Source organism: Cotesia glomerata, linkage group LG5 (assembly GCF_020080835.1).
Source record: "Cotesia glomerata isolate CgM1 linkage group LG5, MPM_Cglom_v2.3, whole genome shotgun sequence".
NCBI classification, from domain to species: Eukaryota; Metazoa; Arthropoda; class Insecta; order Hymenoptera; family Braconidae; genus Cotesia; species Cotesia glomerata.
Window position 1 is genome coordinate 25,136,805 of NC_058162.1, and position 17,897 is coordinate 25,154,701.

General features: G+C 26.6%; 1 protein-coding gene across 13 annotated transcripts in view; it reads left to right on the forward strand.

Annotated features, from left to right (window-relative positions):
• The window catches only part of LOC123265993 (disintegrin and metalloproteinase domain-containing protein 11), a 153,640-nt gene that overhangs the window by 61,161 nt on the left and 74,582 nt on the right, over positions 1-17,897 (forward strand). For all 13 annotated transcript variants that reach the window (XM_044730012.1, XM_044730008.1, XM_044730018.1 and 10 more), the window contains exons 3-5: positions 7,307-7,455; positions 7,590-7,646; positions 7,726-7,805. In XM_044730012.1, the coding sequence (XP_044585947.1) occupies positions 7,307-7,455; positions 7,590-7,646; positions 7,726-7,805 (286 nt within the window). The remainder of the gene's footprint in view (positions 1-7,306; positions 7,456-7,589; positions 7,647-7,725; positions 7,806-17,897) is intronic.

The window sequence follows — 17,897 nt, forward strand, 5'->3', positions numbered from 1 at the left end:
GAGACTTCAGTTTGAGTCTTATGACCTATTACTTTGAAGAGAATATCTGAAAGGTTCAGGAAAAATAAAAAATACGTTTGGTGTTTATAAAAATTGATGTCTATTGGAGAAAAAGAGTAATTTTTGGATATAAATTAGTCTGATGGCTGTAAACATTATAGCGGCCGAGAAACTTATGGTAGCAACCCAATTTTTTGAATTAGCTTGATAAATTTGGTGAGTGTTGCGCCTATTGAATATCATCAGCCAAATCCGTGGAGTTTGTTTATAAAAATGATATTTGGTTAGATAAAATATGACGCTTGTGTATAAAAACATAACGACCGTACTCGATTTGTCAGGTGAGAGTGGCGGTGCCACTAGCTCGTTAAACGGTTATGCCCAAAATTGTAAGGCCGGTGATTGTAGTCCAGGTGTCGCTGTACGTTAATTCTTTTTCGCGGACTTTTTAAATTAATTTTCCCTGTTTGATAGTTACTTTTTCATTTGTTTTATTTTTATCATTACTTAAATATTATTAATGTGTTATGGTTTTTAAAAATTGAGATTCATTTTTAAAATCCTTATTTTACGTTAATTCATTATTTAAGTTACAAGTTTATTTTAAGTTTTTTGCTGTATTATAATAGAGAACAAAATCCGGAAAATTTCAAATTTTTTATTTAAATTTATATTGAATCAATTTTTATGTTTTAGAGTGTATAAAATTAACAATAATAATAATTTTATTAAAAAGAAGATATATACTTTTTAAAATCATCTCTTATTTGTTAAAATATTTTAACTTTAACAAGACTTACGAACAAAAGCTCGAACTTAAAAAAAAGCTTAAATTTTTCGGTTCCAGGAAGAAATTTTTCAAAGTACAAAAGTGAGTCAGTGAAAACGTGAAAGTGTTAGAATCACGTAGGATACGAAATTTCTCATCTTTTTTACTTAAAATTGATGTTTTTCGCGGGAAATTTTAACTTTATATGGTTTTTTTAAGATTCTATAAATTTTTTGGTCAAATAATTTTTTATAACAAGTTTTTGGAAGAGTTTCTAATAATTTGGTTAATAAAATAGTTAATTGATCTTGCGATGGCAATATTATTTCCAAAAGTTCAGATCATATATATTTGCAATTAATAAATCGAAAAATCAATAAAAGGGGCATTCCATAGTGATCAGTGGGACATTTGACTCTTGTCATCAATTCATCAATTATAAGCTATAATTATGTGACTGAAACTTATACTGCAGTAAAATTTATCTTATAATGTAGAAGAATAACTAATTAACAACATCCCTTTGTCAAAAACCTCCATTACTTTTTAAGTTTCTCGTAATTATCATTTGACTGAGTGTGACTGGTGGGACTAAGAAAAATCCTTCTCTCTTACCAAAGGTATACTTAAAGTCCAATTTCAGTTCGACCACTAAACTTTTAAAAATTACTTCCCTCTCAATACAAAATTTATCGTACAAACATTCAATATTATGAAGAATTAGACTGATTACCTACGTAGAAACAATTAAAAAAATTTGTTTTTATTGTGACTGGTGGGACAGGCATTTGTGACTGGTGGGACAAGTACAAAATGTCTACATAAAGTTGTTTATTAAAAAGACTTTTATATTATTTCAACCTTAGAAACATTATTGTTTATATATTTAACTATAAATTATTTAGGATCATTAAAAAAAACTAATTAAAAAACACAAATAAAGGATTTAGCATGCTGACAACACGATCTTGATAAACTTAGGTGTTAATTAATAACGAACATAATCAAAATTTCTTCTTAAAACTATAATAATAAATATGTTAGTTAATAACAAACATAAAATGAATTTGTTGTTAAAACTATTGAAACAACATTTGTCCCGGATACAAGTTAGTACGGCTGAAAAGTTACTAGGAGAGAAAAATCGATTTTCTTATTGATTAAAAAAAAATTTTTTTTACAAATTACCCGAGTCAGAATAATGAACCTACATAAGCCTACATGAACCTACATGAGCCTACAGGATAATTTTTAATTGTTTTGATCGATATTTTTATCTTTAATTGTTTTGATTGATCAATATAACCTCGCAAAATATACTTATAGCAATATTAAATAGTACAATACAAATAAATTTAAATAGTAACTAAAAATTTATTGATAAAAAAACTTAAAAATTCAATTTATAAATTGAATAATATCGATCAAAACAATTGAAAATTATTCTGTAGGCTCATGTAGGTTCATGTAGGCTCATATAGGTTCATTATTCTGACTCGGGTAGTAAAATATAAACTCAATAATAAATTAGGACTAATTAGAGAAATTAAAAAAATTTAATCATTTTCCCATGGATCGCCCCTAAAGTAATTTAATTTATAATTTGATAGTTCTATTAATAACAAGATAAATAAATTTAATCATTATTCATAAATCCAGCGTTACTTTGGCAATTCAATCTAACGCTTCTTTAATGACCCAAAACTTTTATTCCTCAGCACTTTATTTTATCGCCGCAGAAACATCTTCTCCGACAGATTAATAACAATCGAAAGTTTGTACCGTGCATATCCTGAAGCATAATTTTCTCGTAAATCCTCCGAGATTTTTCCGTAAATTGAATACAACAAACACAAATCCTTTCCCTTCTTCCAACAATGTCTTTGAAAATGTAACCAACCATTAGCAAAAGGGCAAAACTTTCATTGGGGGTCGAGTTGTGGTTATTAAAGGAATTCATAAATATGAATTAGGTTAGAAACCGCGAGTAATAACAATGAATTACAAAAGTTTTGTGAGGCAACAGTTTTCGTTCCTTCGAAAATAAAATCAATGTGATAAACTTGACATGATACAAATCCCTTAACACCAATAACGATTAATATTAACTTTGTACAAGATAATTGTTTGGATCTCGAGATCGCTCGGAAAAGTTTATAATTTATTTCTGAGACGCTGAATGTTGAGTTAAATCGAGAAAATTAGGTCCAAATTTAAGTAAGAGAAGATAAGTTATGATTATTAATAAAAATCATGAGAGAGAAGGAATAACGTCATAACCAGAAGATGTAGAACAACCCAAAGCTGTCGTCCCTAAATGACTCAATAAGTAAACGCCCCCATGGAGCTGAGTAGCATGATTGTAAAAGACTTACATCAGCTGAAGCGTTCATTAGGGCTTTGGTGTACCTTCCACCCCTTCTACCTCCTCCAGCACCCTTCTCCCCCAGCTTTACTTAACTTTACTACTCGGCTGGGCTCGAGCCAGCTTTTACATTGGAAAATATTCGAGAAACGAGGACGATAAGAGGGACTTGATTTACCCGGAGGGAACCAAAGGAATTTCACGCTCCACGCCTCGTTATCAACCCGTTGGATCGTGAGGAAAGATCATCAGGGGTCACCCACCTCGACATTGACATCAATGACGACCAGAACCTTTTTACTTCTGGGGCTTTAAACTTGAAGTTGAGATAGGGTTTGTTCGACTGGAGAGGCCGAGATTAACTTGATACGTGTTAACCATTAAGAAATTTTAATGAATTGATATTGAAGAGATATTTTGGGTTTTTTTTATTATTCATTACATGAATAATAGTCGATTTAATAAGTAATGATCATCTGGAAAAAATTGCCATTTCAAATAGTAAAATCGTGATTTTAACAATCACTTTATAATATTCATCATTTAAATGCTACAATTTATTATTTACATGGAAGGAAATACTATTTCAAACAGTAATATTTGCTATGTGAAAGTCGAAAATGTTAGAGTATAATAATTAAGAATTTTGATTTGATATTTATCATTTCGTACCTCAAAAATGATCTTATGACATGTAAGAAATATTAACTACAGTTACTAAATTTCTATACAAGCAACGTCAATATTTACAAAGTAAAATGGTAAATTTTAAACGCAACGCTAAAAATCAACTTATAATTATTGATTTGCTTGGAATGGTAAAATATATATTTTAAGAGTAGAAATTTTACTGTTTCAAATGTTAAATTCTCCGAGTGTGAAACCTTTCCCTTCTCCTCATAGTATAGACTATATATTGAAACGCTAATTTTTACTGTTTAAAACTGTAATTTTTTAAGATGAAAGAGTCGTTATTTACTATAGTGACAACTACTAATCACATTTTCGATATTAAATTATAAATTGTGCACGGAACAAAGTAAAATGTAGTAAATAATAGTCAATTTGATAAGTAATGATCAACTGGAAAAAATTACCATTTCAAACAGTAAAATCCTGATTTTAACAATCACTTTATAATATTTATCATTTAAATGCTACAATTTATTATTTACATGGAAGGAAATACTATTTTAAACAGTAATATTCGCTATGTGAAAGTCGAAAATGTTAGAGTATAATAATTAAGAATTTTGATTTGATATTTATCATTTCGTACCTCAAAAATGATCTTATGACATGTAAAAAATATTAACTACAGTTACTAAATTTCTATACAAGCAACGTCAATATTTACAAAGTAAAATGGTAAATTTTAAACGCAACGCTAAAAATCAACTTATAATTATTGATTTGCTTGGAATGGTAAAATATATATTTTAAGAGTAGAAATTTTACTGTTTCAAATGTTGAATTCTCCGAGTGTGAGACCTTCCCTTTCTCCTCATAGTATAGACTATATATTGAAACGCTAATTTTTACTGTTTAAAACTGTAATTTTTTAAGATGAAAGAGTCGTTATTCAATATAGTGACAACTACTAATCACATTTTAGATATTAAATTATAAATTGTGCTATTAACTGAAGGAAAAAATTTATTTTGGAAAGTTGTTTACCCAAAATTGTATAGATTAGTGTATCGCATGAGTACAAATCTTTAATTAATTCAAACACTGTTGATGGAGAGTACTTTGATAAGCTTCACTATCAATTTCATGGAAACCCTGTGTATTATAAAAGATACTGCAACGAAAATTGTGTAATACATTAAGCATGAATTTGGGCGTGATCAAAATCTCAATAAGCTTGTTGTTATATTAAGGTCGGCAATAAAGTTGCTATTAAGCTCAGCGTGGAACGTCAATTTTAGGAGAAGTTCTCTGAGTGGGTATGATGTCTCCACTCTGTTGTAGTCAATAACTAATTTTAGGTGGAGTATCATCAGAAGCTCTGAATATTAATTGGATATGAATCCTTTTGGTAATAGGTACCGACCCTCAGTTATTACGGTGAAAAAGGAGGGTTGGAAACTAAGCTGCTTTGTTCAAAAAATTAGAGGCAATTTTTGCCGTAATGAGATATTGATGTTATTTTAGAAAAACTTCTTTAAAAAATTACTTATCTACGCAAAACATTTAAATTTATTGTCTAACAAACAACATTTTAACGTGGAAAAAATATAAAAAATTGTGAAAAATTTGTATTAACACTAACGTTTTGTGTAAAGTAATGCAAAGATTAACACAATTTTTTGTGGCGAAATTATGACGAAAAATATTTTACCGTACCAACAATGAAAATGATAATGATCATAATTAATAATAATACCATTGTTTTTTATTTATCTGATAATAACGTTCTTACGCAAAAAAAGGACTAATTTATCTTTAATAACGATACTTGTAAACCTTAGATCTAATGACGGTTGTTGAATATGTAGATCCAGAGGGCGCCAAACAAGTTCCAAGTTTTAGTTCCAAGTTTCGCCACGGAACTTATTTTCTTCCATATTTCATCACTAAGTTCTAAAATAATTTTAAAAAGTGCTCAAATATGGAACTTTTGAGATTTAATTAGACATTTTCTTCTCAAATTTTTCATAAAAGAAAATAATGAGAAATATTGAGGCTTCTTTAGCTCCCTCGGGAACTGCTAATTATTATTATTGAATTAATTAATTATTATTAAATAGTATGTACTTGTAGGAAACATTTTGGGATACGGATGCTCTCCGTAACCGTCCACGACACTGCCCTATTTTAAAAAAATACATATTAATATATTAAAAGTTTAAAATCTTCAGGGAGAAAAAAAACGTTTCTGAGTAATTAATTAAACAAAATGGCGGATAGAACCGTCGGATTTTATTACGTAATTCTACACCCGCTCGTTTTCATATTGAATATCAATATTGTTGGTCTGTATTTTTAAAAAGTTTCAAATGTTTAATTGAACTGTTTCTTCTTGGCTTGTTATCGCGTTGTTTATCAGTCAATTTAATAGTATTCTCAAGAGTACTAATATTAATGATCGATCATTGTATAAGATATCTATTAGAGTTTCATAAACTTATCGCTAATGTTTCAATATGTTTTGTTTATTGGCTTCTATTTTTATAGAATTTTATGAACTGGTAAAATTTATTAAATATAATTCAATGCCAAAATATGAAAAATTTCAGTATTAAGGTGCCAAAATAGTGATTATTTACTTTGTTTCGTCTTCAGAAGTTTAAGCGTAGCTTGATGACAAACTGAAGAAAGAGATGATTAAAAGTACCGGGTTCGATTCTCGGCGCCGACAAAAAATCAAGGATTTTAAATTTAATAAAAGTTTGCTGAATTTTTATTGTTTGTATTGTTAAAATAATTACCAGTTTATAAAATTGTAAAAAAAAATTTTTATTCAGTTAAGCACTGTTGAAAATAAAAAATAAATTTACCTAATTTTTGATGGCGCCTCCTGCTTAATTTCAATTAATGTAGAGAAAAAACAGCAATTTTTCCAATCTACAAAAACAAAAGAAAATTTTATAAGAAATTAATAGCTCCTTTTTTATATAATTTTATCGATTATAAGTTATAAATTGATATTAATAACTTTTTTATAACTAATAATCAAAAGTTGTAACGAAGCGACATGTTTACATTTTTTTAATAAGATATTGGGAATAATTATAAGTTTAATCCTTTGATCAAAATTATGAAACGAACGAGTTGTCAAACAAATATCGGATGTTGTTAATATTTGAAAAGGTAACTAATAAACCCGTTCGTACATCGTCTTCTTCGAAGCAATTGATTCCTCTGTTATTATTATTCATAACATCATAACTTTGTGTTCTTAGTATCGAGTTATTCAATCGATGGTAAAGTAATTAATAATAAAGGACTGTGTGCTATTAATATTCACGGATTCTGCAAATAGAATCCTCGGAAATATATCGAGTCGTTAAATCCAATAAAATTTCCCAATTAACAGATTCTAATAATAAACTCCAAGCTATTATTATTATTATTATTATTATTATTATTATTATTATTATTATTATAAGTAATAAAAGGATAAAACATTAATAATATTATTTAATTGGCGGTTATTGTGGTTCCAGGCGAGGTCGAACGACTGCTACGCGAATATCGACAAAACCAGGAGCTAGTACGGGATATTGGGGCACACAACTATCAGATTATTTATCCAGTGCAGCTGAGGCATCACGAGAAAATGGGGATTTCCACCCGTGAAGCCGGATCTCCGAAGGTACGAAAAATTTAAATTTATTTCTTGTGTATAATATTGTATTTTATCTGTCTATCAACTGAAATCCCATCTCATATTTAAATTCCCGATATATGTTTTTTAATCGACGAGTTTTACAACTTCCTTTGTGACAGTATCCGCAGAGAGGCGGGTATGGAGACGGGTATCAATCCGCTCGCGGGAGATCAAGAGTAAGTATATTAAAATAGAAGTACATACATCCTACTAGATATTTTTTTATACGTTTATCTTTTTTATTACTTTCAACAGGCGGGGAAACATTTTCATCGAACTTCCCTCTTGATAAAGGCCTTCAATCACAAATTTCGTCTAGATTTAGAATTAAATACGTAAGTATTTTTTTTTTTTTAGTAACTTTTTAGAAATTATTAAATTTTATGATGAAAAATCTATATTTATAGCTTTTTTGTAGAAACTCTATGTATAGGACAAATTAAAGTGTTTCAATAAAAAAGAAACATAAAATTTACCTATACTTTTGATATTATCAAAAAAATTTATGTTAAATATGTAACATATATTTTTTGAACTGAAAAAACAGTTTGTTTGATTAAAATTTGTAGATTTATTTAAAATAACTTAAAAATATGTATTTAATATGAACAAATTTGTTTGATTAAAATTTGGATTGATTTCAACCAAATACTATTTTGTTTTGGTTTATTTGATTGAATTCGCCGATTTATTTCATTCAAATAAGATTTGTTAATAGTTAACAAATCTCGTTTGAAATAAATCATAAGACGTTTGTGTCGCTACTGTCGCTATTTGAGTTATCGTAATTTTAATACCTTTATCGTCGCCTGTTATAATTGAGTAACTTTGTATATATACGTAAATTTTTGATGAATTTAATAATGGAAAAAAAACTATCAAAATCCAACTCGGATCTAATAATTTTAGATTATTAGAAGATACCCCAATATAAATTATATAAATAAACTCATCCTCATTGCTTTGATAACTATAAAAATATGTCAGATATTATTTACTATATTACAGAGCATGATTTCTTTATCGACATTCAAATATCACATTTGTTTATAGTTAACAAATCTGATTTGACTGAATGAATGATTTTAAAGTATTAAAGAAATATTTGATCTATAAACAAATAACTATTTCATTTAAATAAATACACTGAAACAATATCTTTGTCTGAAATAAATTCATTTAATTGTGTCAAATAAGTATTTTGTATTTAAATAAGAGATTTCTTTATAATAAACTCATTTGGTTCAAATAAATTGTTCTCTCAGCTTAAAACACTCAACTCAAATCAATTTGAATTATTTTTAATAATTTCAAATTAAATTTCTTAATCAGTATATGGGTGATTCTCTGTAAGGATGTTTTTCTGTCCCAGGCATTTTTTTATTGGAAAAATTGTTATTCTGTTACTAAAAAAAATTTGTTACGAAAGTAAAAAAACATTTCTATTTGGAGCATTGAAAACTAAAATGAAATAAATTTTGGTTTTTTTGCTATAAATTCGTAAACCACCGAAATAACAGTCCCTTGGGCTGTCCCATTTCCAAAATTAAAACTTTAAGATTAAATTTTAAGTTATTCGTCCATAATATATAATTTGGTCCATAATGTTTATAAACTTAATTAGTTAACTAACAATCTTCTTCAATAAAAAGTACCGAAAGTTAATTTGTTTCATTAAATTCATTAAACCAAAGTTTATCCCAGGCATTTTAAGATCAGTCCCCTGCCAGAAGTTCAAAGCCAAAAAGAAAATCAAGCGTGTTATTGTACCTTTTGTAAGGTTTATAAGAACCTAACTAGCCTTGAGTTAATAACCATAGGGCTGTTAGCGCTTTATTGGCATTTTATTTAGTGTCAAAGCAACGTTTGTGCTGGAAATATGTGTCTGGGCGACTTTAAAACTCAGTCCCCTGGCAACTATTTTTATTTATAATTTATTTATAAAATTCGATCCATAAGTCTTAATATTATTCTAATCAATGTAAACATTCATTGAGAACTTGAAAAGTTGAATGCATTGAAATAGTTTGCTTGATTTTTCTCAATTTGATAAAAAAAAAAACAGTCTCCTGGCAGACAGTCCCCTGTCATGTTATATGGCAAAAGACACACAAACATCGAAAAAACAAAAATTAATTTGGCTGTTTATTTATTATGATTAAGCTGATAGTTTTGTAGCCCTTGTTTTTTTTTTCTAATAAAATCAAAAATAATTTGGTCGGACAATTTTGTACAGATTTAAGACGTCTTTACAGAGAATCACCCATATATTTAAATTTGTTTAGTTTTTTTTTTCTAAATAATTTTTTTTAATTTTTACTTTTAAAAAAATTTACTTTCGACAAAATTTGCAGATCAATTTTGCAAAACGGATTTTTATTAATTTCTAAATAAAAAATTTCTACTTAAGAGCCACTTAATTTAAAAAAAAAAAAAAAAAAAAAAAAAAACATTAAGCTTTATAATAAAAAATCATTTTTAATTTTAAATTAAAAAACTCTTTAGTTGCATAACAACAACAAACATTAAACATCGGACACGTAATTACTCTAATGGTAATTACTTACTGTCAAATTTCTTGTGGACCGTCCCAAAAAAATGTCTTATCTATGACAAACAAAAATACTAGAGTTAAAGTCTCCCCTGAAAATTCCTCCCAATGTTTACAAGTTAATTATCAAGGGATGAAGAATGAATAGCGTAATAAAAGAAAAATAAAATGTTTAGTTGTAGAGTCCCTCACCAATAAATCAGTTCGAAAAAAAGAGGGCCAAAAATAAATAATCTCATCATCGGTCTAGAGTTTGCTATGCACACAATGCCACAAAGGCTGTCGTAGGTGGTACCGCACATCGATCACACGTTTTTACCCTCAGGGCAACTAGAACCCAGAATGTATTCACGGTGCCGGGACACGTTTAATTTTCCACGATGAGCTTAATCGAAATCCGTTGAAACTCGGCCTAATTAACGGTAGAACACCCTAATTAGGAATGAAGAATACGCTGGTGAAAACCCGATGAATAACCAAAAAACAGTTAATTTAACTTCCTAACTTCGGGTCATTATTAGCCCAGGCAATGTCACCAGGCCGCGAAACTTTGAATTTATTTTAGCTGACTTTCTGGGAAAATACGAGAAAAAAAAAACCATTCATTTACTTTATTTTATTTCGTTACACTTCACACTGAGGGTCCTTTAGTGCTTTAAATCCAGATAATACTACGCTTTTAATTATAAGTATATATACTTCACTTTAATTTATTGTGATGACCTTGGGTAACATCTTGCCCCAAGTTATTTATACTACTTACCCCGTTATCGTGTTTACTCGAGTGGTAATTTTTGGGTTATAATGCCAAAAACACGCTCAGATTTACATTCATTCTTTTAAATTAGCGATTTGATTTTTGCGAAATTTATAGAACTAATTAAATTGTTAACTACACTGATAAAAGGATTTATTAACTATTAATAATTTGATTTATTTGAAGATAATAATTTAATTTATTAAATTTTAATAAATATTTTTTAACATTTAATAAATATTTATTTGGGAGAAAAATACATTTATTAATATTTAATAAATATTTATTAATAGTTAACAAATATTTATTAACAGTTAATAAATATTTTGTTGAGTGAATTTGTTTGGCTTGCAATGTCATATGATATGAAGGTTGCTTATAAACAAAAATCATATTTATAAATTATTTGCATTAATTATATTTCATTATAATAACATTTATTGTAAACTACCAAATTCTATCACAGCTCATAATTATCTTTTATTTTTTTAAATTTAAAAACGTTAATTTATTAAGTTAATTGAATTATTATCATGTATTCCAGTTATAGGGTTATAAAAAGTGTCAAAAGAAAATTGCTATTTTTGGTTTTTATCCTAAATAAATATTTATTAACTAAGGTAAAAGCCCCAATTATTGACGGGGGTCTAAATATTGACACCCTAAATTATTTTTAAATATATTAAATTATCTGTAATAAGAATAACGATCAAATAAATTTTTATTAAATTCTAATTAATTAAAAAATTGAAAAAAATCACATTCAGTTCAAAATATTAAATATTAATTATTAAAAAAAAATAAAGTTAGCACCAGTTCATCAAATCAGCTTACGAGCGTCTATTTTCTTAACAACTTTGGTAAGAAAAGCATTTTTTTTAACTGCCGAGTTTAAATTAATTTTTTCATGTAACTATATGATCTATTTTTTTTTTAATTAACAATATATGAAATATTTATAAAATTAAATAATCGAAATTAATTGTATGCTTTATGATATTTAAATAATGGGAGACAATAACTAGTTCATTATTTTTAAGTATAAAATACGTTATATACGCGATTATATTCAAGGCTTTTAACTGTCAAATAACTCGGCGTATTTTAGTGTTAAATAAGTTTTTAAATAAATTGTTATATTTTTCATAATAATTATTCATTCATAGAAATTATTATTAATTAACTTTAATAATATTGATTACTTTATATCAAGTTTTTGATAAATAACAATATAACCAAATGATTCGACGCATGTGCAGTAGGGGCGTCAATAATTGGGGTTACGGTACGTCAATAATTAGATCAATCAGTTTTTTAACCCGTCAATAATTGGTGTATCCAGATCATATATTTAATTATTTAAAAATAATTAGTAAATATCACTGATTATCATTTTAAAAATAGTATATTACACCCCTTGGGAAGGAAAACAAGAAAAGCCTCAGATCACATGTAATTGTTGGCCGAGGCGAAGCCGAGGTCAACAAATATGTGATCTGAGGTTTTCTTTTTTACTTCCCAAGGGCTGTATAATATTTTTTTGCCCTCCGGGCGGAAAGTGCCAACTTTCGTCCCGCTGCGCTAAACTAAGTTGCCTCTTTCCGCCTTCGTTGGACAAAAAAATAGTATACACTCCACGGGAAGTAAATAAGAAAGCCTCAGACCACATGTTTGTTGACCTCGGCTTCGCCTCGGCCAACAATTACATGTGATCTGAGACATTTCTTACTTTACTTCCCTAGGTGTGTAATATACTATTTTTGTCCGAGGAAGGAGGAAAGCGGCAACTTTGTTTAGCGCAGTGAGACCAAAGTTGCCACTTTCCGCCCAGAGGGCAAAAAAGAAATTGATTAGTTAAAACATTACTGAAGACATTACCACAAATAAAATTCATCGATATTTATATTTGATTGCTTAAAAAAAAATGAAATCATAACTTTGTCTCTTATAGCGTCAATAATTGGGGCTTTTACCTTATTAATAAATATTTATTAACAGTTAATAAATTCTACTTAATAAATACTTATTAACTGTTAATAAATATTTGTTAACCGTTAACAAATATATATTAATATTTAATAAATTGTTTTTAATAAATAATTTATTAACTGTTAATAAATATTTATTAAATCCCATGATGTTAAAAAATCATTTATTAATAGTTAATAAAGCTTATTAAATATTAACAAATCCTTTTATCAGTGTATTTTTTTAAGAAATAAAATCCATTAAAAGGAAAGTAATTGATAGAAAAAGATCGAAAAAATTTGAGCTGTAGAAAAATTTTTTTTTAAAGTGCGCGTTTTAATTTTGAGTAAAATTTAATTAATTAAATGTGAATAATTTTTTGGAAAATTTTGAAATTTCATTATGAGGAAAATATTTTAGATTTTTTTTGATAAAAATTGTATCATAATTAAAAATAAAATTTTTTTCCCAAAAGTTAGCGGTCAAATTTTGGGCAGAAAATTATAAGAGTGAAAAAAATTCGGAACAATCTTTAGCAAAACTAAAAATTGTGTTATAAGGAAAATATTTTAGTAAAACTTCAATTTTAATTGTTTAAAAATTGAAGAAAATTGTAACAATTGAAAATAAAAATATTTTCATAAAAGTGCGCGTTATAATTATGGGTAAAATTGAAATAATGAAGAAATGACAATAAATGTTTGGAAAATTTTTAAATTTTTTTTAGAAAGAAAATACTTTAGTGATATTATAACTATGATTGTTTTTTTATTAAAAATTGTATGACAAAACTAAAATTTGTTTCTCAAAAGTTAGCGGTCAAATTTTGGGCAGAAAATTATGAGTGAAAAAAATTGGTAACAATCTTTAGCAAAACTTAAAAATTGTATTATAAGGAAAATATTTTAGTAAAACTTTAATTTTAATTGTTAAAAGTTGAAGAAAATTGTAACAATTTTGAGTAAAATTGAAAGAATGAAAAAATACGAATAATTTTCTGGAAAATTTTAAGATTTGTTTGTGAGAAAAATATTTTAATGGTATAATAATTATGATTGTTTTTTTATTAAAAATTGTTAGACAAAAATAAATATCTTTCTCAAAAATTAGCGGTCAAATTTTGGGCAGAATATTGAAAGAATAAAAAAAATTATTAAACATTATTAAAATTAAAAAATTATTAGAAAAACATCAAATTTAATCATTAAAAAAATCCTCTACTCTAAAAATAAAATTACTATTGTTTATAATTTACATTAAAAAAAAATTCGCCGTATTTTCAACTAATTAACAAGATTTTAAACTAATTCATGAATTATTTCGAGTGTAATTATTCCATATTCTCCAGCAATGCTTAATATATAACAGTAATAACATTTAATTTTAATTGCGTTATTTCTATTTTTAATTAAAAAAAAGCGCTGCTTTAAATATTTCGTGTTTTCATATTTCTTTTTCCTTTCAAGGGATTTAAATATTTTAATTTTACAACCGAGGATTTTCGACACTTTCGTGATGAAAGTTTAAAAGGGATTACTAATGCTTTGGATTATGGAAAATTAATGAGATGCGGCCATGTTTTTTTAATGTAACAGGTAATCTTTTCATTAAATATGAAAAATTACCGCCACTGCCGTAAAAATTGATAACTTACTTAGGTAATAAATATTTTAAAAATTTACACAAAACTGGAAACTTTTAATAGCTAATGTATTTTATTAATGAACTAGAAAGTAATTGCAGCCCCTCAAAAAAAAAATTTTTGTTTTGATCAAAGTTATCATTAATAACTTTAAATTATTGTTAAATACACGGAAAAAAGTAAACTGTAATAAATAATAGTCGATTTGTAATAAGTAATGATCAGTTGGAACAAATTACCATTTCAAACCGAAAATCGTGATTTTAACAATCACTTTATAATATTTATCATTTAAATGCTACAATTTATTATTTACATGGAAGAAAATACTATTTCAAACAGTAATATTTGCTATGTGAAAGTCGGTAATGTTAAAGTATAATAATTAAGAATTTTGATTTTGATATTTATCATTTCGTACCTAAAAAATGATCTTATGATATGTAAAAAATATAAACTACAGTTACTAAATTTCTATATAAGCAACGTCAATATTTACAAAGTAAAATGGTAAATTTTAAACGCAACGCTAAAAATCAAACTATAATTATCGATTTGCTTGGACTAGTAAAATATATATTTTAAGAGTAGAAATTTTACTGTTTCAAATGTTAAATTCTCCGAGCGTGAAACCTTCCCCTTCTCCTCATTGTATAGAATATATATTAAAACGGTAATTTTTACTGTTTGAAACTGTAATTTTTTAAGATTAGAGTCGTTATTTACTATAGTGACAGCTACTAATCACATTTTTGATATTAAATTATAAATTGTGCAAGGAAAATAGTAAACTGTAATAAATAATAGTCGATTTGTAATAAATAATGATCAACTGGAAAAAATTACCATTTCAAACCGAAAATCGTGATTTTAACAATCACTTTATAATATTTATCATTTAAATGCTACAATTTATTATTTACATGGAAGAAAATACCATTTCAAACAGTAATATTTGCTATGTGAAAGTCGGTAATGTTAAAGTATAATAATTAAGAATTTTGATTTTGATATTTATCATTTCGTACCTAAAAAATGATCTTATGATATGTAAAAAATATAAACTACAGTTACAAAACTTCTATACAAGCAACGTCAATATTTACAAAGTAAAATGGTGAATTTTAAACGCAACGCCAAAAATCAAACTATAATTATTGATTTGCTTGGACTAGTAAAATATATATTTTAAGAGTAGAATTTTTACTGTTTCAAATGTTAAATTCTTCGAGTGTATGATCTTCCCCTTCTCGTCATAGTATAGACTATATATTAAAACGGTAATTTTTACTGTTTGAAACTGTAATTGTTTAAGATGAGAGAGTCGTTATTTACTATAGTGACAGCTACTAATCACATTTTCGATATTAAATTATAAATTGTGCAAGGAAAATAGTAAACTGTAATAAATAATAGTCGATTTGTAATAAATAATGATCAACTGGAAAAAATTACCATTTCAAACCGAAAATCGTGATTTTAACAATCACTTTATAATATTTATCATTTAAATGCTACAATTTATTATTTACATGGAAGAAAATACCATTTCAAACAGTAATATTTGCTATGTGAAAGTCGGTAATGTTAAAGTATAATAATTAAGAATTTTGATTTTGATATTTATCATTTCGTACCTAAAAAATGATCTTATGATATGTAAAAAATATAAACTACAGTTACAAAACTTCTATACAAGCAACGTCAATATTTACAAAGTAAAATGGTGAATTTTAAACGCAACGCCAAAAATCAAACTATAATTATTGATTTGCTTGGACTAGTAAAATATATATTTTAAGAGTAGAATTTTTACTGTTTCAAATGTTAAATTCTTCGAGTGTAAGATCTTCCCCTTCTCGTCATAGTATAGACTATATATTAAAACGGTAATTTTTACTGTTTGAAACTGTAATTGTTTAAGATGAGAGAGTCGTTATTTACTATAGTGACAGCTACTAATCACATTTTCGATATTAAATTATAAATTGTGCAAGGAAAATAGTAAACTGTAATAAATAATAGTCGATTTGTAATAAATAATGATCAACTGGAAAAAATTACCATTTCAAACCGAAAATCGTGATTTTAACAATCACTTTATAATATTTATCATTTAAATGCTACAATTTATTATTTACATGGAAGAAAATACCATTTCAAACAGTAATATTTGCTATGTGAAAGTCGGTAATGTTAAAGTATAATAATTAAGAATTTTGATTTTGATATTTATCATTTCGTACCTAAAAAATGATCTTATGATATGTAAAAAATATAAACTACAGTTACTAAATTTCTATATAAGCAACGTCAATATTTACAAAGTAAAATGGTAAATTTTAAACGCAACGCTAAAAATCAAACTATAATTATCGATTTGCTTGGACTAGTAAAATATATATTTTAAGAGTAGAATTTTTACTGTTTCAAATGTTAAATTCTTCGAGTGTAAGATCTTCCCCTTCTCGTCATAGTATAGACTATATATTAAAACGGTAATTTTTACTGTTTGAAACTGTAATTTTTTAAGATTAGAGTCGTTATTTACTATAGTGACAGCTACTAATTACATTTTCGATATTAAATTATAAATTGTGTACGTAAAAAAGTAAACTGTAATAAATAATAGTCAATTTATAATAAGTAATGATTAATTGGAAAAAATTACCATTTCAAACAGTAAAATCGTGATTTTAACAATCACTTTATAATATTTATCATTTAAATGCTATAATTTATTATTTTCATGGAAGAAAATACTATTTCAAACAGTAATATTTGCTATGTGAAAGTCGGTAATGTTAAAGTATAATTTGTATAAATATAAATAATGCTGTGAAGAAAGAATAGGAGTTACGGTAATTATTACGTGAAGCGTTCCACATTCACGTAACAGGATATCGGTAGGAAAGGATTGAGAAAGGAATGTGGAGAGGATCATCTTAATGTGAGTTTATAGAATATGCGAGAAGAAATTATTAGATAGCTCGGACTGGGATTCGAACCCAGAACCTTCCGAAGACATGTCGGCTACTCTACCATTTGAGCTATCCGGTCTATACTAAATTTCCTTTCGCTTATTCTATATACATTAAGCCACACCGTCCATCTTACGGCAAGCATTTTTATAATAATTAAGAATTTTGGTTTTGATATTTATCATTTCGTACTTAAAAAATGATCTTATGAAATGTAAAAAATATAAACTACAGTTACTAAATTTCTATACAAGCAACGTCAATATTTACAAAGTAAAATGGTAAATTTTAAACGCAACGCTAAAAATCAACTTATAATTATTGATTTGCTTGGAATGGTAAAATATATATTTTAAGAGTAGAATTTTTACTGTTTCAAATGTTAAATTCTCCGAGTGTGAGACCTTCCCGTTCTCCTCATAGTATAGACTATATATTAAAACGGCAATTTTTACTGTTTGAATCTGAAATTTTTTAAGATGATAGAGTCGTTATTTACAATAGTGACAACTACTTATCACATTTTCG